A 24,842-nucleotide genomic window follows, 5' to 3' on the forward strand; every position below is an offset into this window, starting at 1 on the left:
CTCGACTACTGCAACCTCCTGCTCTCTGGCCTCCCTTCCAACACTCTTGCACCCCTCCAATCTATCCTAAACTCTGCAGCCTGCTTAATCCACCTCTCCCCTCGCTACTCCCCAGCCTCGCCACTCTGCCAATCCCTTCACTGGCTTCCCATCACCCAACGACTCCAGTTCAAAACACTAACCATGACATACAAAGCCATGCACAACCGGTCTCCTCCTTACATCTGTGACCTAGTCTCCCGGTACCTACCTGCACGCAACCTCAGATCCTCACAAGATCTCCTTCTCTGCTCCTCTCTTATCTCCTCTTCCCACAATCGCGTACAAGATTTCTCCCGTGCATCCCCCATACTCTGGAACGCTCTACCACAGCACATCAGACTCTCCCCTACCGTGGAAAGCTTCAAGAGGAAACTCAAGACCCATCTCTTCCAACAAGCCTACAACCTACAATAACCCTCAGTCCAGTACACCACTGCACAACCAGCTCTGTCCTCACCTATTGTACCATCACCCATTCCCTGTAGACTGTGAGCCCTCGCGGGCAGGGTCTGTTAATGATTGTTGTACGTATACCCTTTCACTTGTAAAGCGCCATGGAATAAATGGCGCTATAATAATAAATAATAATAATAGTGATAGGGTAAGGGTTACAACTAGGGTTAGACATAGTGCTAGATTTATCTACTGGGTTAGGTTTACAAAGTTGCATTTAAAATATATATATATAAATATATCATAAAATAAAAAATAAGAGCAATAAAAAATCGTAACTTTTACATTTTGTCTGAATATCACAAATTAGGGGATGCCGAGTAGCTCTTGCGCTGGCAGCACACTGGTGGGCGCTGTTGGGCCGTGTGTGCTCCGTGCTATTCCCTCTCCCCACGGGCAGGTGGCGCTGCGCTGCGGGACAAAGCTTTCTTGTGGAGATCACGTGACAGAGCGTGGCGTTTTCCCGCCGCCTCTTCCCTGTCTGGCGCTTCCTCGGTTGCTGGGGTAACCGGCGTGTTTCCGTAACGCGTCAGTCCGTGAAACTGTCTCCCAAGATGGCGGGCTGGTAGCGGAGAGGAGCTGCGGGTAACGTGGAGTGAAGGAGGCCTGAGCCCCCCTCAGCGCTGCGCCAGGTGAGTGCCTCCTCCGCTGATAGCCGCGGGCGTGTGGTATATGGTGGAGCTGGGCCGGCAGCCATGTCTGTGGGGAGCTGATATTGTGAGCGCAGGGGTGAGAAGACACCGATAGGGACCGGTCACCGCCAAGCCTCCCGTGCTTACTGGTGCAGGCTCCATACGGGGACAGCAAGTCTGTAACTAACAGCATCGAGGACACGGTAAGAGGAGCGGTGTACCCCAAATACCGGGGCCGGCCGGTGCCGTATGGTGCCCGGGGCTGCAGGTGACAGGTCACCGTGGACCGGGTGATTTTCTTGTTTTTCCACCTTATGTATAAAGATTCCAGCCAATTTTTATGCTCTAAAATTGAAATGTTGCTCCGTCCCTTCCGAGCGCGCAAACAATGGATTCCCCCACACACGGGGGACCGGCGTAACCAGGAGAAATCCCACCACACACGGGGGACCGGCGGAACCAGGAGAAATCCCACCACACACGGGGGACCGGCGGAACCAGGAGAAATCCCACCACACACGGGGGACCGGCGGAACCAGGAGAAATCCCACCACACACGGGGGACCGGCGTAACCAGGAGAAATCCCACCACACACGGGGGACCGGCGTAACCGGGAGAAATTCCCCCACACACGGGGGACCGGCGTAACCAGGAGAAATCCCACCACACACGGGGGACCGGCGGAACCAGGAGAAATCCCACCACACACGGGGGACCGGCGGAACCAGGAGAAATCCCACCACACACGGGGGACCGGCGGAACCGGGAGAAATTCCTCCACACACGGGGGACCAGCGTAACCGGGAGACATTCCACCACACACGGGGGACCGGCGTAACCGGGAGACATTCCACCACACACGGGGGACCGGCGTAACCGGGAGAAATTCCTCCACACACGGGGGACCGGCGTAACCGGGAGAAATTCCTCCACACACGGGGGACCGGCGGAACCGGGAGAAATTCCCCCACACACGGGGGACCGGCGTAACCGGGAGAAATTCCCCCACACACGGGGGAGCGGCGTATCCAGGAGAAATTCCCCCACACACGGGGGAGCGGCGTAACCGGGAGAAATTCCCCCACACACGGGGGACCGGCGTATCCAGGAAAAATTCCACCACACACGGGGGACCGGCGTAACCAGGAGAAATCCCACCACACACGGGGGACCGGCGTAACCAGGAGAAATCCCACCACACACGGGGGACCGGCGTAACCAGGAGAAATCCCACCACACACGGGGGACCGGCGTAACCAGGAGAAATCCCACCACACACGGGGGACCGGCGTAACCGGGAGAAATCCCACCACACACGGGGGACCGGCGTAACCGGGAGAAATCCCACCACACACGGGGGACCGGCGTAACCGGGAGAAATCCCACCACACACGGGGGACCGGCGTAACCGGGAGAAATCCCACCACACACGGGGGACCGGCGTAACCGGGAGAAATCCCACCACACACGGGGGACCGGCGTAACCGGGAGAAATCCCACCACACACGGGGGACCGGCGTAACCGGGAGAAATCCCACCACACACGGGGGACCGGCGTAACCGGGAGAAATCCCACCACACACGGGGGACCGGCGTAACCGGGAGAAATCCCACCACACACGGGGGACCGGCGTAACCGGGAGAAATCCCACCACACACTGGGGACCGGCGTAACCGGGAGAAATCCCATCACACACGGGGGACCGGCGGAACCGGGAGAAATCCCATCACACACGGGGGACCGGCGGAACCGGGAGAAATTCCTCCACACACGGGGGACCGGCGGAACCGGGAGAAATCCCACCACACACGGGGGACCGGCGTAACCGGGAGAAATTCCTCCACACACGGGGGACCGGCGTAACCGGGAGACATTCCACCACACACGGGGGACCGGCGTAACCGGGAGAAATCCCACCACACACGGGGGACCGGCGTAACCGGGAGAAATCCCACCACACACGGGGGACCGGCGTAACCGGGAGAAATCCCACCACACACGGGGGACCGGCGGAACCGGGAGAAATTCCTCCACACACGGGGGACCGGCGGAACCGGGAGAAATTCCTCCACACACGGGGGACCGGCGGAACCGGGAGGCATTCCACCACACACGGGGGACCGGCGTAACCGGGAGAAATCCCACCACACACGGGGGACCGGCGGAACCGGGAGAAATCCCACCACACACGGGGGACCGGCGGAACCGGGAGAAATTCCTCCACACACGGGGGACCGGCGGAACCGGGAGAAATTCCTCCACACACGGGGGACCGGCGGAACCGGGAGACATTCCACAACAAATTGTACGGTGGATTTTCTCTTGCCATTGGGGAAATGCAAAATTTGGGGCTAAAGTAACAGGTTTCTGGGATAAAGTAAAATGTTAATTTTTGTCATTCCACATTCCTTTAGTTACTGTGAAGCAACTGAAGGGTTAATAAAGATCTTGGGTGAGGTTTTGAGCAGTGTGGGGGTGCAGTTTTTAGAATGGGGTCACTTTTGGGTATTTTCTGTCATATAGGCCTCTCAAAGTCACTTCAAATGTGAAGTGGTCCCAAAAAAAAAAAAATGAGAAATTGCTGATTAACTTATATTTCTTGTAACTTCCTAACAACAAAAAAAAAAAAAGTTTCAAAAATTTGCACTGATGTAAAGTAGACATGTGGGGAATGTTGTCACTGTTTTGTGTGATCTCTGGTTTAGCATGGAGACACACAGGCGAGTGCAAAATCTGACCGATCTTCATCTTTATGTGCGCATGCTGCATCTTTGTGGTCCCAAAAAAGCGCTCCCTCAGCTTGCATTTCTTGCTGCGTTTTACTGCGTTTTTTTACAGCGTTTTTGCCCAGTGCGTTTTTTTAAAGGGAACCTGTCACCTGAAATTACACTATTAAACTAAAAGAATCCCCTTCTGCAGCTCCTGGGCTGCATTCTAGAAAGGTTCATCTGGCTACTGGCCCCCCTTTCAGACCTAAATAAACACTTTATAAAATCTTACCTTTTGGTATGCTAATGAGGTTTTCTGGCCTGCTCTCCTGTTATTCGATGCTCCTGAATCTCGCGCATGCCCAGTAACAGTATCGCGGGACTGTCCACTGTTCAAATTGCGAGCGCCGGTGATCGTATTGCGCAGGCGTGAGATTATGGGTGGGTACTTGAATGACGCTGGTGATGACAACAGCGCCAGGAGGGGGAGTAACTGACACGATACAGCCCACCCTCGTGGCCGGAAAACCTCATTAGTATACCAAAAGGTAAGATTTTATAAAGTGTTTAGGTCTGAAAGGGGGGCAGTAGGAAGAGGAACCTTTCTAGAATGTAGCCCAGGAGCTGCAGAAGGGGATTCTTTTAGTTTAGTAGCGAAATTTCAGGTGACAGGTTCCCGTTAAGTCAAATCTATTGACTGGAAGGGCTCAAAAACGCAGAAAGAATTGAGATGCTGCATCTTTGTGATCACCACAAGGACGCAGCCAAAAAAATGCTGCAAGGTTTGCAAAGCAAAAATGAAATCTCATAGACTTTGCTAGGGAAGAAAATGCATGCAGTTTTGGGACCAAAACGGCACCCAAAAAATGCAGCAAAAAACACAGCGTGCGCGCAAGGCCTATGACGAGTGCTGTCCATACGGTAATCCGTGTTTTATTTTTTTTTTTGTTCGTTTTTTTTTCTCACCTAGCATCTGTATGCAATGCATATTTTTTGTTAGCAGCTAATATTCTACAGTCATTTACAGGACAATTTACAATCTCCTATATTATAGAACGGTAAAAAAACGGACAGCACGCAGATCATCCGTGTGCCATCTGGTGTTTTTATTTATTTTTTTTTTTTTTATCTCGCACCCACAGACTTGCATTGGGAAGTCTTGTCTGATATACACAGCATGCTGCGATTTATTTTTTCCTCAGTCTGATTAGAGCTGAGGAAAAAGCACAGATTTGCTCTGCCTCATTGCCTATCACTGCTCCCAGTGCAATGTGAGATTTTCATACGCTAATGTTACTCCAGCCTGAAGGACATAAAAATGTAAATTTTGAAAATTGCAACAATTTTCAATTTTATTTTTGTCAAATTTTTGATCTGTTCATACAAAGAAATGCAAATCATACTGACTGAACATTACCACTAATGTTAAGTACAGTGTCAAAACAAACTCTTAGGATCACTGCAATATATTCAAGCGTTCCAGAGGTATCTGACAAAGTGACACTGGCCAGAATCAGGCAGCACGGTGGCTCTCAGTGGTTAGCACTGTACGGTGGCTCTCAGTGGTTAGCACTGTACGGTGGCTCTCGGTGGTTAGCACTGTACGGTGGCTCTCGGTGGTTAGCACTGTACGGTGGCTCTCGGTGGTTAGCACGGTACGGTGGCTCTCGGTGGTTAGCACGGTACGGTGGCTCTCGGTGGTTAGCACGGTATGGTGGCTCTCGGTGGTTAGCACGGTACGGTGGCTCTCGGTGGTTAGCACGGTACGGTGGCTCTCGGTGGTTAGCACGGTATGGTGGCTCTCGGTGGTTAGCACGGTATGGTGGCTCTCGGTGGTTAGCACGGTATGGTGGCTCTCGGTGGTTAGCACGGTATGGTGGCTCTCGGTGGTTAGCACGGTACGGTGGCTCTCGGTGGTTAGCACGGTACGGTGGCTCTCGGTGGTTAGCACGGTACGGTGGCTCTCGGTGGTTAGCACGGTACGGTGGCTCTCGGTGGTTAGCACGGTACGGTGGCTCTCGGTGGTTAGCACGGTACGGTGGCTCTCGGTGGTTAGCACGGTACGGTGGCTCTCGGTGGTTAGCACGGTACGGTGGCTCTCGGTGGTTAGCACGGTACGGTGGCTCTCGGTGGTTAGCACGGTACGGTGGCTCTCGGTGGTTAGCACAGTGTGTCAGTGGCTCTCGGTGGTTAGCACAGTGGGACGGTGGCTCTCGGTGGTTAGCACAGCGGGATGGTGGCTCTCTGTTCAAATCCCCACAAGGACAAAATCTGCAAGGAGTTTATGCTCTCCCCTTGTTTGCGTGAGTTTCGTCCCACGGTCCATAAACACTGCACAATGGGGACAGTGATGATCATGTCTGTACAGCGCTGTGGAATTAATAGCGCTATAAAAGTAATATAAATAAAATGTAAACATTAGCCTGCTTGGGACGGTGAGAACAGTCTCTGGGTGAAGAGGTTATAGGAGTTTCCGGTTTTCTGAAAACCATTCTCCCTAGGTGCAATTTATCTAAAAAAAAATCAAAAAACAAGCTGCTGTTTTATTCACCCTCCCCAGGTCCAGCACAGAGTCTACGCAGCTACTCCTGATGTTTGTCTGCAGTGCTGACATTACTTTGACAGTGCTGCAGCCAATCACTTAAGCCGGGTCAATCTTTCAGGCATTATATGCAAAAAAATAATTGCCCAGTAGTAGGTGACTCGGTGTATATATAGCGCAGGCAGACTTTTCTTGGTTTCCCTCTATGCCTTCTATTGCGCTCTCTTTAGTTGAGACTTCATCCACAGAGCCTGCCAATCAGAAAGCCGGCGCATGTGAGATTTTTTTTTATTAAATGCGCAGAGGTAGGTTTGTCTGGATCTGTCAGTGAATGACCTGACTAATGCATCATTCACAGGCAGGGGGGCGGAATAGCGGGAACCTCTTGTGCTCAGCCACTTTGTGAGCTAGAACTTGGGGCCAATCACTGGCGTCTGACCCCCGACCTTTAAAAAGGGAGCCTTTCACCAGTTTTTTCCCTATTAAACGAAAAATATCACCTTCGGCAGCTCCTGGGCTGCATTCTAGGGAGGTGCACCTTGTTGCAGTCCCCTAAAAGAACTTTATAAAATCTTACCGTTTCCTATACAAATGAGTTTTCTTGGCCAGATGGGCGGGCTCTAATTCTGCTCCTGTCCCCCCTCTTGCTGCTGTTCGCCGTCCCCCAGTCATGATTTACATGGATGATGCCGCCCCACGCTTCTGAGTCTTGCGCAGGCGCATTTCGCTGTGCTCCTATCGCGGGGCTGAGCATAAAGTTTCCCTCGCGCCGGTGATGTAGTTGCACAAGTGCGACATTATGAGTGGGTACAAGGATGACGCTGGTGAGGTCATACGTAACTAGTGACTTAGAGAGTACGCGCACTGCCCCTTTAAGAGGCAGGCAGTGCACACACATCTGGCAGGATGTTTTTGCAATGTAATCTGAATCCACCATGCTGAAAGAGTTAACATGAAGTTTACAGCCAGCAGTCTCTTATCTCAAAGTCCTGTCTTTGTTTACCTGCAATGTTAAGCTGGGTTCACACATAGCGACAGCGACAACGACGTCGCTGTTACGTCACCATTTTCTGTGACGTAACAGCGACCTTGTAAGTCGCTGTTAAGCTCGCTGCTTAGCTGTCAAACACAGCAGAAGCAGCAGCGATCATAACGACGCTGTGCTACATGTGCAGGGAGCCGCGCTTAGTGCTGGCTCCCTGCACTCCTAGCTACAGTACACATCGGGTTAATTACCCGATGTGTACTGCAGCTACACGTGCACAGAGCAGGGAGCCGGCACTGGCAGCGAGTGCGGACGCTGGTAACGAAGGTAAATATTGGGTAACCAGGGAAAGGTCTTCCCTTGGTTACCCGATGTTTACCCTGGTTACAGCTTACCGCAGCTGCCAGACGCCGGCTCCTGCTCCCTGCTCGCTTCATTTTGTCGCTCTCTTGCTGTCACACACAGCGATGTGTGAGTCACAGCGGGAGAGTGACGACCAAAAAATGAAGCTGGATATTCAGCAACGACCGGCGACCTCACAGCAGGGGCCAGGTCGTTGCTGGATGTCACACACAGCGACAGCGACGGAACGACGCTGCAACGTCACAGAAAATGGTGACGTAGCAGCGACGTCGTTGTCGCTGTGTGTGACACCACCTTTAGTTTAAACCTCATAGCATTATCATTAGTGGGTCTCAGCAGCATGTGAACTGTAGTCTGACTCCGCCCCCTTCTATGGAAATGTACACTGAAAGCCTGGTGTGGACTGAGGCAGCTCCCAGCTCTGCTACATACCAAGAAATAAAATCTTTCCCTGTGTCAGAATGGCTAAGTGATACATCGGTAGATTCAAAATCTCTTTGCCTACATCATGCTGCTCTTTAATGAGGTAGCAAAAACCTGCTGACAGATTCCCTTTTGCCCTGTGCGCACGCTGCGGATTTTGCTGCATATTTGCTGCAGAAAATGTGTCTAAGGCTATGTGCCCACGCTGCGGAAAATGCGTGGATTTTGCCGTGGATTTCTCGCGGAAAAGCCGCGGATTTTCCAGAAATCTGCAGCACAGCTACTCCCCAGCCATTTCTATGGCATTTGGGAAATGCTGTGCCCACGCTGCGGATTTTTCCGCAGCGGAAATCGTGCGGAAAAATCTGCAGCATGACAATTATTGTTGCGGATTTCTCCTCAGGGTCCCATATACTTACCTGCCTTGATAGACACCCGAGTCACTTTCTCCGTCCGGTGTACAGCAGCGCGGTGGATCCAGCCAGGTACAGGAAGGAAGAGGTGGGCGGGGCCTGCACGAGCTCCGGTCATGTGACAGCCGGAGCTAGTTCAGGCCCGCCCACCTCCAGCACAGTGAACCAGACGCTGCCTGACAGTGACCCGCCCGCCGGAAAGCGAGGTGCTGCATGATGGAGGTAAGTATAAACTTCCCCGATCACTGCAGCAGTTGTTCTGCATTGAGGATGCAGTGCCGAAGCCATGGTACTGTATCCTCAATGCAGAATGCCCGCACCATATCCGCACGACATTCCGCTGTATATCCGCAGCATTGAAACAGAAAAAGTTCTGTTGCGGATTTCTGGGAGCCGCACGGCAAGTCGCATGGCGATTTTGGATGATTTGTGACCCTTTTCTCTATTTTTAAACTTTCCAAATAAAGCATGAAGATTTTTATTCATCCATATTGGTGCTGAGTCCCACTCATTTTCTATTACCGGATTTCTGGGAGCACCTGCGGAATGTCTTGTGGATATATCCGCAGGACAATGTCCCCGTGGGCACGTAGCCTAACATTGCTGCAGTCATTCCAAGCAACTCCTATGGGTTTTAAAAAATGCTGTGCGCACACTGTTTTTTTTTTTTATACCCGCGGATTTTCTGCTGCGGAATTAATGAGCATGTCACTTCTTTTCTGCAGGTACCTGCTGTTTTTGCCATAGATAATGGTAAAAATCTGCGGGGACCAACTTGCAGAAAATCCTTGGTAAAACCGCATGCGGATTTCGTTGCGGTTTTTTACCGTGGGTGCAGGATTTTTTAAGAGGGTCCGTTTTTTTCTTAAGAAAAAGGCACTTTCTAGTGCGCACATAGCCTTAAGTGTGTTCCTGGGAGACCTGTGCAGCATGTGTAGGAGCAGGATACAGGAGCGAGCTCTGGAGTCGCGGTGAGTGAATCGGCGTCCATGCCAGGAAAGCTGGCGTTACCGAAGGCCACGTTTTTATTAAAATTTATCATTAAGTAACAAATCCATGAAACACGGAATTGTAATCCTGATTTCCATCCATGTCTCTTGGATCCTATCTCCTGATGAATGCTGCTCAGTCCATGGCTGTATATGAAGGGGAGCCTGCCTGTATGATGATTGCAGCCCTGTATATTATTCCCTGAAATGCTCCAGTGTTTGGAATAAAGGTATAAGTGGATTGAAGATCCTGCTGTGGAGCATTGCTGGAGAGGAGGCCGGCGCTGCCCATCTCTCCTGTACACCTGCCATTCACCTCAAGCAGTGTCAGGAAAAGCAGACAGGGGGCGACACCAGTCTGATCTCAGCGAGGTCCCAAGGGAATCTTCAAACTATATACGTTCTATTTAAAATATTTGTGACTATTATACCTGCCAGGCTCTGATTTGTGCTGCCGCGGATTGGGTCACCTTTATTGGCCAAGTTTGATCTGCAAAATTGGATCAGAATAGTCCGACTTGCACAGCAGCAGCCATCCGTATAATGCGCTCGTGTGAAGATGTATAAATACGTCCACTCTACTCTGTGGGTGCGGGCTGCTTGATAACTGCACATGAGGCCAGCACTATAGCCGCTGGCGGGTCTCATGGTCCGGCCCGAGCAGGTACTGGTTAGTGCCCTGTATGTAGTGATACAGACAGCCGCACATCACCTGAAGGGGGAGGGGGGTTGTCGGTTGCCATGACGATTGCTCCACCTGTCGCTGCACTTGCCGGGCCGGTCGGTGTACACACGTTACGCGGCAGTGCGCGCTGTTTGCGGGGACTTTGTTCTCTTTGCCGCCAGTGTGAGGCGGGCTGTGTGAGTAGCGCGGCCTCTGGGGGTGTGCGCGGCAGAGCTCCCCCGCCCGTGTGGTTCCGCCCACAGCGCTCCGTGCATTCCTGTGCTGCGCGTCCATGGCCGCGGGGCTGGTGAGTGCTGATCGGGGGTCGCGTCTTGTACGTGTAGTGCCCGGGGGTCGTCCTGTGTGAGTCGTGGGTCGCCATCCCTGTACACAGCCGTGCGCTCCTCTATGTGCTGATTGTTGCCGTGGAAACGGTAAACACTTAATACACGGAGCGGACCGTGATCCTGCAGCGTCTGCGCTCACCTGTGCGCTGCCAGCTGCTCGTACTCCGGGGGTGACAGTCTGCACGGTCCAGGACTGTATGTAAGTGATATTCTTACTTGCCTATTGTCTATCTGTAACTATAGCCATACACCTTGTATCGCGGTCTGCCGACCCATACTTGGGCCGGTTTCACACGTCCGTATTTAATCAAGTACCAGTCACATGCATGGTTATGCTCACACGTGTGTCATATGTGTGTTACACGTGTGACATCTGTGTTTTTCATACGTGTGACACGTACTGGGTAAAACACGTGTCTCTGCAATGAAAATAAATTCTATATTTACCTGAATCCAGCGATTCTGTCTCCGGCTCTGCTGCCTCCCGTTCCTGACCCCCGTTCATTATTTTCATTGATTATTCACTGCCCGAGGATCTGGAAGCTGGACGGAGCATCGCGGGGACAGCCAAGGACAGCACAGCCGAGGACATCGCTGGTGACAGGTGAGTATACAGCAGTTTGTGCAGTGACATCCAGGGGGTCATCGGAGTTCCCAATGAACACTCATGAACCCCTGGAAGCCACCATCGTGACACTCGCTGTAGCGCAGTTGTCGCAGTGAGGTCATCAGAGTTCATTGGGAAATCCGATGATCTCCTGGACGTCCCTGCACACACTGCTGGCAGGATACTCACCTGTCACTACCGTGTTTCCCCGAAAGTAAGGCCCTGTCTTACATTAATTTTACCCCCAAAAGTCCCACCCTGCCTTACTTTCGGGGGAGGCCTTACATTGGAAAAAAAATGACAATCCTCCCCCCTGCAGCCTCCCCATTGTTTGAGAGTCCGGCATCCACCCCATCCTCCCCCCTGCAGCCTCCCCATACAGTGGTTCTGCCCCCCACTCTGCCACCACACACACTGACACATACGGTACTGGTACAGCCCCACACGGCACCCACACACATATCGTACCAGTACCGTAAACACACACACACACACACACACACACACACACACAGAGAGTTTCGGAACTTACCGTTACTTTCCTTCTTTATCGATCTCCTCTGCGGTGCCGGGCTGACGATTCAGATGCCAGGGACGCTGGACCAATCGGAGCGAGCCTGCAGGCGGTGACGTCGCGGCTGATTTCGGCCAATCAGCTGCGAGCCCGCTGATTGGCCAATCGCAGCTCGAGCTGAGGGCCAATCAGCTGCGAGCCGGCTGACTGGCCAATCGCAGCTCGAGCTGAGGGCCAATCAGCTGCGAGCCGGCTGACTGGCCAATCACAGCTCGAGCTGATGGCCAGCAGGGAGCCTTGCGGGGGCCATTCACCGGAGGCGGACCACGGGTGGCACGAGACTGGAGAAGGCCTGGATGGAGCGAGGGAACAGCGGCAAGTTCCTGTACTGTCCCCAGTGACCCCACCCCTTACATTACGCCGCGACCACCACCCATAGGCGGCCTTACATTCCCCGGGCCCCCCCCCGCTACCCTGCCTTACAATCGGGGGGTGCCCTACATTGGCGGACCCCCCCGAAACCCCCACCCTGCCTTACTTTCGGGGGGGTCCTACTTTCGGGGAAACACGGTAGCGATGTCCCCAGTGATTCTGGCGATTCTGTCCTCGGCGGTGCTGTTTTAGGTGGTGCTGTCTCCAGCGCCGTCACCGCGATGCCCCTGCTCCCAGCTGCTCACTGCGGTGAATAATCAATGAAAATAATGGCGGGGGTCAGGAGCGGGAGGCAGCAGAGGTAAATATAGAAAATCTTTTTATTTAAAAACCCGTGTTTTCTCCAGTCCGTGTCACACTGATGTCACACGGATCACATCAGTGTATGGTCCGTGTGACACCCGTGCTGCCGGAAAAAAACGGACATGTCTACGCGTGAAATAGCGGGGACACACGGTCCTTGTGAAAACACGGCCGTTAGAGTACACAATAGGCTAACATTGGTACGTGTGACATCCGTTTTTACCAAAAAAATATGAACGTCTGAAACCAGCTACCGCTCAATGCCGGCTGGCGTATGTGTTCTTGTAGGTAGATGGGAGTTAGCAGGTGCCAGACACTTCTGGCAGCGACTTACGTCTCAAAAAAGACAATTGATTCTCTCCCCACATCAGTGGTCCAGGAAGAATTAGGAAGCCCTCCTAAGGTGCCCTCTGATGCCCTTGGAGATGCCTTGCGGTGGCTCAGTGATTCTCACGATAATGCCTGGCGGTGGCTATTTGGCGCCCACAGTGATGCCTGGCGGTGGCTATTTGGCGCTCACAGTGATGCCTGGCGGTGGCTATTTGGCGCCCACAGTGATGCCTGACGGTGGCTATTTGGCGCCCACAGTGATGCCTGGCGATGGCTATTTGGCGCCCACAGTGATGCCTGGCGATGGCTATTTGGCGCCCACAGTGATGCCTGGCGGGGGCTCGCTGGCGCCCACAGTGATGCCTGGCGGGGGCTCGCTGGCGCCCACAGTGATGCCTGGCGGGGGCTCGCTGGCGCCCACAGTGATGCCTGGCGGGGGCTCGCTGGCGCCCACAGTGATGCCTGGCGGGGGCTCGCTGGCGCCCACAGTGATGCCTGGCGGGGGCTCGCTGGCGCCCACAGTGATGCCTGGCGGGGGCTCGCTGGCGCCCACAGTGATGCCTGGCGGGGGCTCGCTGGCGCCCACAGTGGTGCCTGGCGGGGGCTCGCTGGCGCCCACAGTGGTGCCTGGCGGGGGCTCAGTGATGCCCTTTGCAGCTTTGTTTCCTCTGAGACTATACATTTGTCGTGTGTGGTGGGCAAGATGAATTTCATCAAGTACCAGGAAATTCTAGAAAACCTCTGCCAGATAAATCAGTTCCGACATTGTTCACACCGTTCTTGATAAAGGAGGTGCTGGAGAGCTGCTCTCCTCTTCATGAACCTGTAGTGTCTGACACGTGGTGTGCGCTCTGTGCACTACCTCAGAAATCTCACACCACAGCTCGTCATGAATTTGATGAACTTTGGGGTCTCTCCTTATCTGCCCCACCAACCCATCCCATCTCCACCTATTTTCTCATCTTGGAGAAACTTTTAAGTCATAAATTTAAAAGGAACTTGTCGCCAGGTTTTTCCCAAATAAGCTGCGGCCCCCACCAGTAAGTTCTTATATGCTGCATTCTAAAATACTGTGTAAAAGTGCCCAGGCCACTCTGTATAACACAAAAAATACCTTTTTCTTATACCTACGGGGCAGTCAGGTCTGATGGGCATCGCTGATCTTGATCCTGCGCCTCCTCTCTTTTTGCAATCATAACCCTCCTTCTTATGGATGACATGTCCTCTGCCATGTGCACTTCTCTCTGCCCTGCTGCAGACTGGTCAAAGTATTGTAATTAGCAGGTGCAAGGAAGAGTCAAACTAAGCATGCTCATTACAATACTTTGCTGTGCCATCGGCACAGCTGAGAGAAGTGCACGTGCTCAGGGGAGCAGTGGAGGATATTAGGATGCGTCATCCACACGGAGGACAGCGATCGCGAGGATAGAGAACGCACCGAACCCAAGACCAACGATGTCCAGATTGTACTGCCCTGCAGATGACTATAATATATATTTTTTGTGTTATACAGATCATCTTGGGGATGTCTATACAGTATTCTGGAATGCTGTATATAAGGGCTCACTGGTGGTGGCCGCAGTTTACATGGGAGAAACCTGGTGACAGGTTCCCTTTTAAGTGCAACTCTGAGTTAGAAGGTAGCAACTTTTCAAAGCTTTTACTCCAGAATTCTGATAAATCAAGGCCCATCAGCAAGGAAAATAAAGCTTTGGTGTTATTGGATGTTCTTACATGACAATGAATCCCATGGTTGGTTTCAGAATTCCCAGAAGATTCTGGAGTGGTCGTCACTAGTGATGGGCGAGTGCGAAAACTCTTGTTACTCAACTCGAAATGGTCAAACTCTCGGACGAGCTCGACGTAGCTGGCTTTATGGAAAGTTGATTGGCCTGTTTGGGTCTCCACCCACATAAAGCCAGTCATAAACAGAGCATTTCTGGAGGGAGAGCGGGCTTTTTTTGGGGGGTCACACTACATCCAAGAAAGTTCATTCATCCCCTGGGGGAGCCATTCAGAGGCTGTAAACGTCATTTAGTGAAACAAGCCTTTGTGTTGTGGTTGTTGTTTCAAGGATGAAATATCCAAGCACCTGCGATAATCGGCCAAGCTCCTCGAATAACCTAGTGCTCAATCCAGTAACGAACCATACCGAGCTTGCTTGCTCATCACTTGTCATCACAGTCACTTGACTTGAATCTCATAAAAAACCTTTGGTGGGATTTGAAGGTCATTTTTACACCCCCCGTGCCATGTGACTGATTAATTTTACAAGGCCTTAGAAATGCGTAAGGAACAGGTGTGTTACATTTGTTGTTATTGCTCCCACACTCTCTCATATTGGGCACTGGAAGTTCATCATGGCACCTCAAGGCAAAGAATTCCCTGAGGATCTGAAAAAAAAATTGCTGCTCTACATAAAGATGGCCTGAACTATAAGATTGCCAACACCCTGAGACTGAGCTGCAGAACGGTGGCCAAGATCATACTGTGGTTTAACAAGACAGGGCCAGGCCTCACCATGGTCGGCCAAAAAAGTTGAGTGCACATGCTCAGCGTCATATCCAGAGGTTGTCTTTCATGATACTTGCACCAGAAGCAGCAAAACAACCCCAAGACCTCTCTGAACCTCCACCATATTTGACTGTAGGTACTGGGTTGTTTTTTGTTTTTTTTTGTAGGCCTCATTTCGGTTTTGGTAAAGAGGAGAATATTTTGTCTAATCTGTCCACAAGACTCTTTGCCAGAAAGATTTTGGCAAACTGCACTTCAGCTTTTTTATGTTTGTCAGCAGTGGGGTTCTCCTGGGTGTCCTGCCATAGCATTTCATTTAATTTATATGCTGATGGATAGTTCACGCTGACACTGATGCACCCTGAACCTGCAGGACAGCTTAAATATCTTTATAACTTTATTCTGGCTGCTTATATACCGCCCGGACTATCCTTTCATCAGTTTTTCCCCGACGATCATGTCCAGGGAGATTAGCTACGCTGCCATAGGTTGTAAACTTCTGATTATGTTGCGCACCATGGGCAAAGGAACATCAAGATCTCTGTAGATGGACCTATAACCTTGAGACTGTTGATATTTTTAAATACAATTTCTCCAGTCCTTGGATAGTTCTCTTCTCCTCTTTCTGTTCTCCATATTTAGGGTAGCACGCAGTGTTTAGGATCTGATTTTTTTTTTTTCAATATTTGGCCCGTGTCCGTTCTTATTAATAGTGTTTAATCTGTGATTTTTTTTTTTTTTTTTTCTTAGTGCTGGTAAACAAATTGCATATCTTCTCCTATTACAGTGTGAAGTTGTAGACAGCACATAACGTCCATACCGAGCCATCCATGTGGTTTTCACGGGACCATAGACTTGTATGGATGATTTTTATTTTTGCGTGGATGTCTGAAGGAGACCTAAACGTTAGGAAGTGATTCGCATGGCTCCTACAATGGCTTTGGCTTTTTGCCCCCACTGCAGTTTTCATAGTAACAATTGCTGGCTGTGTACAGCTGCTCTGTGAAGTGTGTGACAGGTGGAGTGAGACTGTGCTCCGTGTATTGATGATCTCGTGGGAGGTTCTAGGTGTGCCGGGATGTGGTTTGCTTTGCTTATTTTTCTTGGGATTGTTAATGTTTTCTATTTTTTTTTTCTCCAACACAGGTTTGTTTGTATCTCATCTTCTGATCACCTTCTGGAACTATGGCTACTGGAGGAGGACCGCCTGATGAACCCATTACTGATCCCGACCTGCCGAGCTGGAGTCATGAATCACTTGAAGATAGACTGAACAATATGGTAACTTGTTTTCTGCCTTGCGCATAGGAGAGATTTATAGTGTGTAACAGAAAAAATACACCTCTCTCTGTGGGAGGAGAAACCAACTCTGGGTCCCCTTCATTCTCAGAATTGTTGGGGTGTCTCTGGAAGTCAGACCCCTATTCATTTGTTTGCAATATGCTGTTGTTATTTAGGTAGGGTTAACCCGTTGAAGGGCGAAGTGCTCTTTGGAGGTCTAGGATAGTGGGGAATGGTGAGGAGCCTTGATGGATGTGTGGAAGCAGCATATAACCTACCAGTGCACCCCGGCATAGCCAGAAGTGCCGTGCTTTGTAACCTACCAGTGCACCCCGGCATAGCCAGAAGTGCCATGCTTTGTAACCTACCAGTGCACCCCGGCATAGCCAGAAGTGCCGTGCTTTGTAACCTACCAGTGCACCCCGGCATAGCCAGAAGTGCCATGCTTTGTAACCTACCAGTGCACCCCGGCATAGCCAGAAGTGCCGTGCTTTGTAACCTACCAGTGCACCCCGGCATAGCCAGAACTGCCGTGCTTTGTAACCTACCAGTGCACCCCGGCATAGCCAGAAGTGCCGTGCTTTGTAACCTACCAGTGCACCCCGGCATAGCCAGAAGTGCCATGCTTTGTAACCTACCAGTGCACCCCGGCATAGCCAGAAGTGCTGTGCTTTGTAACCTACCAGTGCACCCCGGCATAGCCAGAACTGCCGTGGTTTGTAACCTACCAGTGCATCCCGGCATAGCCAGAACTGCCGTGGTTTGTAACCTACCAGTGCACCCCGGCATAGCCAGAAGTGCCGTGCTTTGTAACCTACCAGTGCACCCCGGCATAGCCAGAAGTGCCATGCTTTGTAACCTACCAGTGCACCCCGGCATAGCCAGAACTGCCGTGGTTTGTAACCTACCAGTGCACCCCGGCATAGCCAGAAGTGCTGTGCTTTGTAACCTACCAGAATTAGGATGACACTTTTTTTTTTTTTTTTTTTTTAGTCCAGTTAGACTCAATGGCGTACTTACTCTAAAAATCCAATCTCCCCAGGTGTGAGAGATTTATTTAATGTAGAAAAAGTAAATTCGAGAACTGGTAAGGTTAGTTTCACACTTGCGTTGGACGGGATCCGTAGCATTGCGTTGTGTGACGCATGCAACGGATGCGTTGCATATAGTGGCACAACGCATGCTACAGATCGTACAAAATAACGCAATCCGTTATAGTTTTTTTTTTTCCTTGACTTTACACATCTGAGTATGCGCAGTTGTATAAAGACAGCTGCGTTAACGGAATCCGTCAAATGACGCAATCTAACGGAATCCGCCACCATAGGCGTCCATTATAAAAACAACGGACGCTTAACGGATTCCTGCAGGTTGCGTTTTTTTGACACTCCGCCAAGCGCAGAAAAACGCTACATGCAGCGTTCCATCCGCCCGACGCAGCGTCAAAATAACGGCGCTGCGTCGTCCAGCGGATGCAACGCAGACACTTGCGTTAGTGTGTCGTCCATACAACTCTATGGAGAATAGCGCAGTCCGTTGACGGACTGCGCTATTCTCCATAGTGACGGAATGCGCTGAACGCAAGTGTGAAACTAGCCTAACTGCACTTGTCAAAATCTTTTGCCTTTATGATACACAGACTAGAACACACATGAGTGCGCGTTACATAGAGAACATGTGTGGGACATGAAAATGCCACAGGACTGCACGTCTCTTGCATCTCCGTATGATAAATGTGAAACGCTGGGACCTCAGCTTCTGCTTCTCTTCTTTGCCTGTGGAATATAGTGCACTTCTTACAGAGGAGAGCACACCAGAGTCGGCGAATAGCCCGCGTATGTCATGTCATGATTAAGAACCTTTTTTGTTCGAAAAGTGTAGACCGGACGGTGTCTGTTAACTTTTGGAAGAATAAAGCAAAGGTTCTAATACTGTCTGCGGATGCTGCGCTTCTTCTAATCTTTATTGCTTTTTTAATGTAGTGCCAGTTTTGTGGTTCTAGCCAGTGCATTTCTTTGGCTGGATATTTAATGTGTGCAGTTTGCATTGTAAGATCTCCTTAAATTACAGAAATATCCCCCTCTGAATCTTGCACAACATTCAGATAGTAGTATGTGATTCTTAGCAAATGTCAAACTGTGTTTGCTTGACTGATATTATGTTAAAAAATAAAGTTTATTAATTGTTAGCTACTTAAAGTGAATCTGTCAGCAGACGTTTGCCATGTAATCTGAGAGCATAATGTGGTGGCAGAGACCCTGATTCCATGGATGTTGCTTATTAGACTGTGTGCTGTTTCAATACAATTATTGTTTTATCAGTAGGAAATTATCACTGAAGGACTAGGCTTTGTGTGAAAGGTAGTCAGGCTAATCTGTATAACCCTGCCCCCACCATTGGTTGGCTGCTTGCTGACAATGCACAATGTAGACAGGAAGCTGCAAGTCAGTGGTTTGGATGGGTTGTACACACCTGAGCATTCTGGCCACTGCTACATCTACAACAAAGAACAGGGATTCTATCAAAACTACACCGAACAGTCCAGTTAGTGATACAGCCAGAGAATCCGGGGCCTCTGCCCCTACAGTTTACAATTCCCAGATTCCGTAGCAAAAACCTACTGACCGATTCCCTTTAAAAGGAGTCTGCTTGCAGTTGTGACCCACTTCCTGCTGCTCACAAAAAAGATAGGTACATTGAAAACTCATTCGAACTATAAATTGATGCTCTTAAAGGGAACCTGTCACCACTTTTTTGGCGTATAAGCTGCAGCCACCACCACCGGGCTCTTATACACAGCATTCTAACATGCTGTATATAAGAGCCCAGGCCGGGGGTATAACCTAAAAAACACTTACCTAACTGTCGCGCAGTGCACCTTATGGGTGTCTCTGATGTCCGGTGCCTCTTCTTTCGGCCAACTTCGTCCTCGTTCTGAAGCCTGGGTGCATGATGCGGCTACGTCATACACACTCGCCGGTCCTGCGCAGGTGCACTACAATACTTTGATCTGGCCTGCTCAGGCCCTGAATACCGGCGAGTGTGTATGATGTTGGACCCTTCATGCACCGCGGCTAGAGAAAAAGGAGCACAAAGATGGCCAAAAGAGGCGGAGCCGTCACCGGACAACGGAGATGCCCATAAGGCCCACAGCGCGACCGTTAGGTAAGTATTATAAAGTGTTTTTTATGTTATACCCCCGGCCTGGGCTCTTATATACAGAATGTTAGAATACTGTATGTAAGAGTCCGGTGGTGGTGGCCGCAGCTTAGGCCGGTTTCACACATCCGGCTTTTCGCCGGTTTACCGGATCCGGCGCTCTCCCGTACAGACAATACAGTACAGTGACAGCGCTGTAACTTCCGGGTCACATGCGCCGGTCACATGACAGCATGTGACCGGCGCTTGTTGCGCTGTCACTGTACTGTAGTCACTGTATGGGAGAGCGCCAGATCCGGTAAACCGGCGAAAAGCCGGATGTGTGAAACCGGCCTTATACGCCGAAAAAGTAATGACAGGTTCCCTTTAATAGCAGGATATCCAGGAATAAGACATTTTAAACAGTTGCACTCCATGAGACCAAATGTCTGATGGGCAGTCCTTAAAGCAGAACGGTCATTTTTAATTTTTTATTTCATAAATCAATAGTACACACAAGATATAATACAAAGTTCATTATTTTCATCAGACACATTTGCTTGTTTCTCTGTCAGAATTGATCAGTCATTATCAAAATTCTCAATTCTGGCTTAAAATCTGAATTCAGTGAAGACTTTCCCATTACTGAGAGGAGATGGCAGATGTTACTGATGAGATTCTATGATGATAGAAGGGGGGGAGCTGTGGGCAGAGGAGGGGGGGGAGCTGTGGGCAGAGGAGGGGGGGAGCTGTGGGCAGAGGAGGGGGGGGAGCTGTGGGCAGAGGAGGGGGGGGAGCTGTGGGCAGAGGAGGGGGGGGAGCTGTGGGCAGAGGAGGGGGGGGGAGCTGTGGGCAGAGGAGGGGGGGGAGCTGTGGGCAGAGGGAGGGGGGAGCTGTGGGCAGAGGGAGGGGGGAGCTGTGGGCAGAGGGAGGGGGGAGCTGTGGGCAGAGGGAGGGGGGAGCTGTGGGCAGAGGGAGGGGGGAGCTGTGGGCAGAGGGGGGGGGGGAGCTGTGGGCAGAGGGGGGGGGGAGCTGTGGGCAGAGGGGGGAGCTGTGGGCAGAGGGGGGGGGGAGCTGTGGGCAGAGGGGGGGGGGAGCTGTGGGCAGAGGGAGGGGGGAGCTGTGGGCAGAGGGGGGGGGGAGCTGTGGGCAGAGGGGGGGGGGAGCTGTGGGCAGAGGGGGGGGGGGGGAGCTGTGGGCAGAGGGGGGGGGGAGCTGTGGGCAGAGGGGGGGGGGAGCTGTGGGCAGAGGGGGGGGGGGAGCTGTGGGCAGAGGGGGGGGGGAGCTGTGGGCAGAGGTGGGGGGGGAGCTGTGGGCAGAGGGGGGGGGAGCTGTGGGCAGAGGGGGGGGGGAGCTGTGGGCAGAGGGGGGGGGGGCTGTGGGCAGAGGGGGGGGGGAGGAGGAGCTGTGGGCAGGGGGGGGGAGGAGGAGCTGTGGGCAGAGGGGGGGGGGGTAGCTGTGGGCAGAGGGGGGGGGGGGAGCTGTGGGCAGAGGGGGGGGGGGAGCTGTGGGCAGAGGGGGGGGGGGAGCTGTGGGCAGAGGGGGGGGGGGAGCTGTGGGCAGAGGGGGGGGGGGAGCTGTGGGCAGAGCTCCGCCCCCTCCCCTTCTATCTACATAGAATCTCATCTCCTATCTCAGTAATGGGAAAGTCTTCACTGAATACTGATTTTTCCTCAGAATTGAGAATTTTGATAATGACTGATCAAGTCTGGCAGAGAAAGAAGCAGATTTGTCTGATAAGATATACCGTAATACAAAGTGTACTATTGATTTATTAAATACAAATTGAAACAGTTACGCTTCTACATTTAAGTGTCCTGGACTCTTTGAAGTAAACTCTTCCGAATTCCTGATTAAGTTGAATAATGTGCTATTGAATACAAGGACAGAGGTTCAGTTTAATGTTTTTTTTATTTCTGATCTGTATTTTGCTTATGTTAATGTTCATTTATTTCATCGGTTTTGGTTTCAGGAGTGGACTGGACACAAGAAAGCAAACAGATCGTCAGAAAAAAACAAGAAAAAGTTTGGCATGGATTGTGAATCCCGGCTTACAAATGATATCTCCCCTGGGTCCTCTCCTGGAGTCGGGCGTAGGAGGACCAGAACGCCCCATACTTACCCACATACCAGATACGTGTCTCAAATGTCTGTCCCCGAACAGGCAGAGCTGGAGAGACTGAAGCAGAAAATAAATTTTGGGGATTTGGACCAGGTCACTATTTATTTGTAAAGCTTTGTCTTGTTTTGTTTCCCTCTTTGGACACTTACCTTGAAGGTATGAATTATAACTACATGATATTCTTTTAATTGTCTTTTTGTTATTTATTTCTTTTAGCGGAGCATTGGCAGCGATTCTCAAGGAAGAGCAACTGCAGCAAACAACAAGCGGCAGCTTTCTGAGAACAGAAAACCTTTCAACTTTCTTCCAGTACAGCTGAACACTAACAAGGATAAAGCGGCTTCAAGCCCCGCAAAGCGAGAAACCAGCGTCCCATCGTTACCCAAGGACTTTTTGTCCTCTCCTCTCTCCAAAGAGCTCCTGCAGAACTACCAGGCTTCCTTGGAGGAAGATGGCCGTAGAGAGCCCGCTGCTGATTGCAGTCAGGTACTGTGTAATATCTGTAATTTGGAGATTACTCTAGTTTCTTACTTAATACCCTATTTTTTTTTTCTTACAACATTCTGTGCTAAATGTAGTATCGTAGATGTTCCTATAAATTAGTGCTAGTCTCCTGATGGATATACAGTATGTTGTGTGGAGCTTATACATAATGATTTCACTTAAAGGGCTAGTCTGCAACCAAATTTGAACTTCATCCTAAATGTCAATTTAATATAACAATCTAATAGTTTTCTAATATGCTTCACTTAAAGTAGAGCAGGAATGGTAGGGACTTTATCTACCTGCTTTTCTTTTTTTTTTTTTTTTTTTTTCTTTTCCTTCCATTCTTATATTTTATTTCAGAATTCCCAGTGCATGCTGGGATACTCAAGAGACATCATTGGGGGTGGATGAGGCTGCGATCACTGCCGCAGCTGCTTCCCTCCTTAAACAAAGCGTCATCAGTACCACCCCTTTTCAGGGGCTTGGCTAGTCCTTGCACCGGTAGTCAGTCCTGCCGCATGCTTAGTGCTATATTGCTTTGAATGCGCAGTTACCACTTGCTCCCTATGATTGGAGAGAAGGTGTCAAGCAGTGCGTGTACAGCAGAGCCCAGACCCCTGAAACGTCTGACCATTCATCTCAGGGTGGGGACAGCAGCTGTGACAGTGACCGCAACCCTGACCCCTGGCGACATCCTGTTTGAACATCCCAGCATCCCTTGGGGATTCTCATTAAAATGTCATCTAAACGGAAGTTAAAAAACTAAAAAGCGGGGATTTGTACTTGGTTTATTAGAAAATCGATTAGATAATTAAATTAACTATGTTTTTAGGTTAAAATTCAAATGTGGTTTTGGACCACGTCTTCAAACCTCTCACAACCAACGACACGTGTAAGATGTCACCATTGGTTGAGCTGAGAAATAGATCTTTGATCTTGGTATGATAAAGCCCCTACTATTACATGGTGCTAGGGTCAAAGCTCTGAGTGCAAGATTTAGGCCCTGTGCGCACACTGCAGATTTGTCTCTCCAGCGAAAAAGGCACCTCTGGAAGAATTTTTATTGTGTTTTCTTCGGCGCTCCATTGGGAGACCCAGACGATTGGGTGTATAGCTACTGCCTCCGGAGGCCACACAAAGCATTACACTAAAAAGTGTAAGGCCCCTCCCCTTCTGGCTATACACCCCCCGTGGGATCACGGGCTGCTCAGTTTTCAAGCTTTGTGCGAAGGAGGTCAGACATCCACGCATAGCTCCACTGTTTTAGTCAGCAGTAGCTGCTGACTATATCGGATGGAAGAAAAGAAGGCCCATATAGGGCCCCCAGCATGCTCCCTTCTCACCCCATTCCTATTGTCGGTGTTTGTTAAGGTTGAGGTACCCATTGCGGGTACGGAGGCTGGAGCCCACATGCTGCTTTCCTTCCCCATCCCCCTGAGGGGCTCTGAGGAAGTGGGATCTTACCGGCCCCCAAGCCCTGAGGCCGGGCTCCATCCACAGACCCATAGAACCTGCTGGATACGGAGCTGGGTACCGTTCAGGGACAAGGCCCTGCAACATTCAGGTACTCTGTGTCCCCGTATGGACAGGCCGCGCACACTCCAGACTTGCTGGGTGTGCTAGTGCGCCGGGGACAGTAGCGCTGCGCGCTGGGGTTACAGTCACTGCAGCTTCTCTGAGGGACTTTATGTGTTGGGGACTGCCGCGCCGGCCGCCCCTAGAGCGGCGGCGCGGCTGAGACTTGTGGTGCGCCGGGGACTTCGCGCCGACCGTGCTTTTACGACGGCGGCGCTTATAAATCTAGTCCCCGGCTTTTGCGGCCTAGCTCCGCTTCGTTCCCGCCCCCACCCTGTCAATCAGGGCAAGGGAGAGACGCTGTACGATAGTCAGCGCCGAGGGCTGGAGTCTTATTTACATACTCCAGCCCTCTCACTGAGCACAGTGGGACGCAGGTTTCCCGCACTTTGTCTGCACACGCCCAGGGCCCGCCCCTCTCCACAGGACGCCGGCAGCCATTCCTACATGCAGTCTGGCTGGAGAACGGACACAGGCTCTGGGAGACCCAGACAAGGGATTTCTGGCGACCACACACCCGCGTTAAGCGGGCGGTAAGCAGCACATTAGTGCTGGCCCCACTAGTGCCACAGTGTTATTTTGGTGTACTTTTTTCTCTGTACCATATCTATATATATATTGCACTGTAAGGTCGCTTCTTGGCTGTATACCCTATATTGCTCTGAGGAGACAACAACATGTCATCCGCAAAATGCAAGGGTGCCAAGACACAGGCTGTAGACGCTGCTTGTGGGGCTGATTTACCGGCAGGTTCCAATGACCCCCATTGTGTGCAATGTTCGGTCCCTGTGCCACTTCGTCAGCCGGACTCTATGGTGGTAGTGGCCCAGGCAGAGTCACCGGTGAACCCTGTCCCGGTGACGGGGACAGAGTTTGCAGTTTTTGCTGACAAGATGTCTGTGACTATGACAAAAATCCTAGAGACCTTGCAGTCCAGACCAGTTACTCAGACCATGGACACGGCTGTGTCAATGTTC

At 51.2% G+C, this 24,842-nt stretch overlaps 1 protein-coding gene across 7 annotated transcripts in view; it reads left to right on the forward strand.

Annotated features, from left to right (window-relative positions):
• The first annotated feature begins 973 nt into the window (after positions 1-973).
• Positions 974-24,842, forward strand: part of PCM1 (pericentriolar material 1) — a 382,937-nt gene continuing 359,068 nt past the window's right edge. For 5 of the 7 annotated variants that reach the window (XM_075347110.1, XM_075347104.1, XM_075347105.1 and 2 more), the window contains exons 1-4: positions 974-1,127; positions 16,410-16,544; positions 21,655-21,897; positions 22,021-22,290. In XM_075347110.1, coding sequence (XP_075203225.1) covers positions 16,449-16,544; positions 21,655-21,897; positions 22,021-22,290 — 609 coding nt within the window. In that variant the 5' untranslated portion in view covers positions 974-1,127; positions 16,410-16,448. The remainder of the gene's footprint in view (positions 1,128-16,409; positions 16,545-21,654; positions 21,898-22,020; positions 22,291-24,842) is intronic. The other 2 variants (XM_075347109.1, XM_075347111.1) reach the window with 1 other exon arrangement.

This window comes from Anomaloglossus baeobatrachus, chromosome 1 (genome assembly GCF_048569485.1).
Source record: "Anomaloglossus baeobatrachus isolate aAnoBae1 chromosome 1, aAnoBae1.hap1, whole genome shotgun sequence".
NCBI lineage: Eukaryota > Metazoa > Chordata > Amphibia > Anura > Aromobatidae > Anomaloglossus > Anomaloglossus baeobatrachus.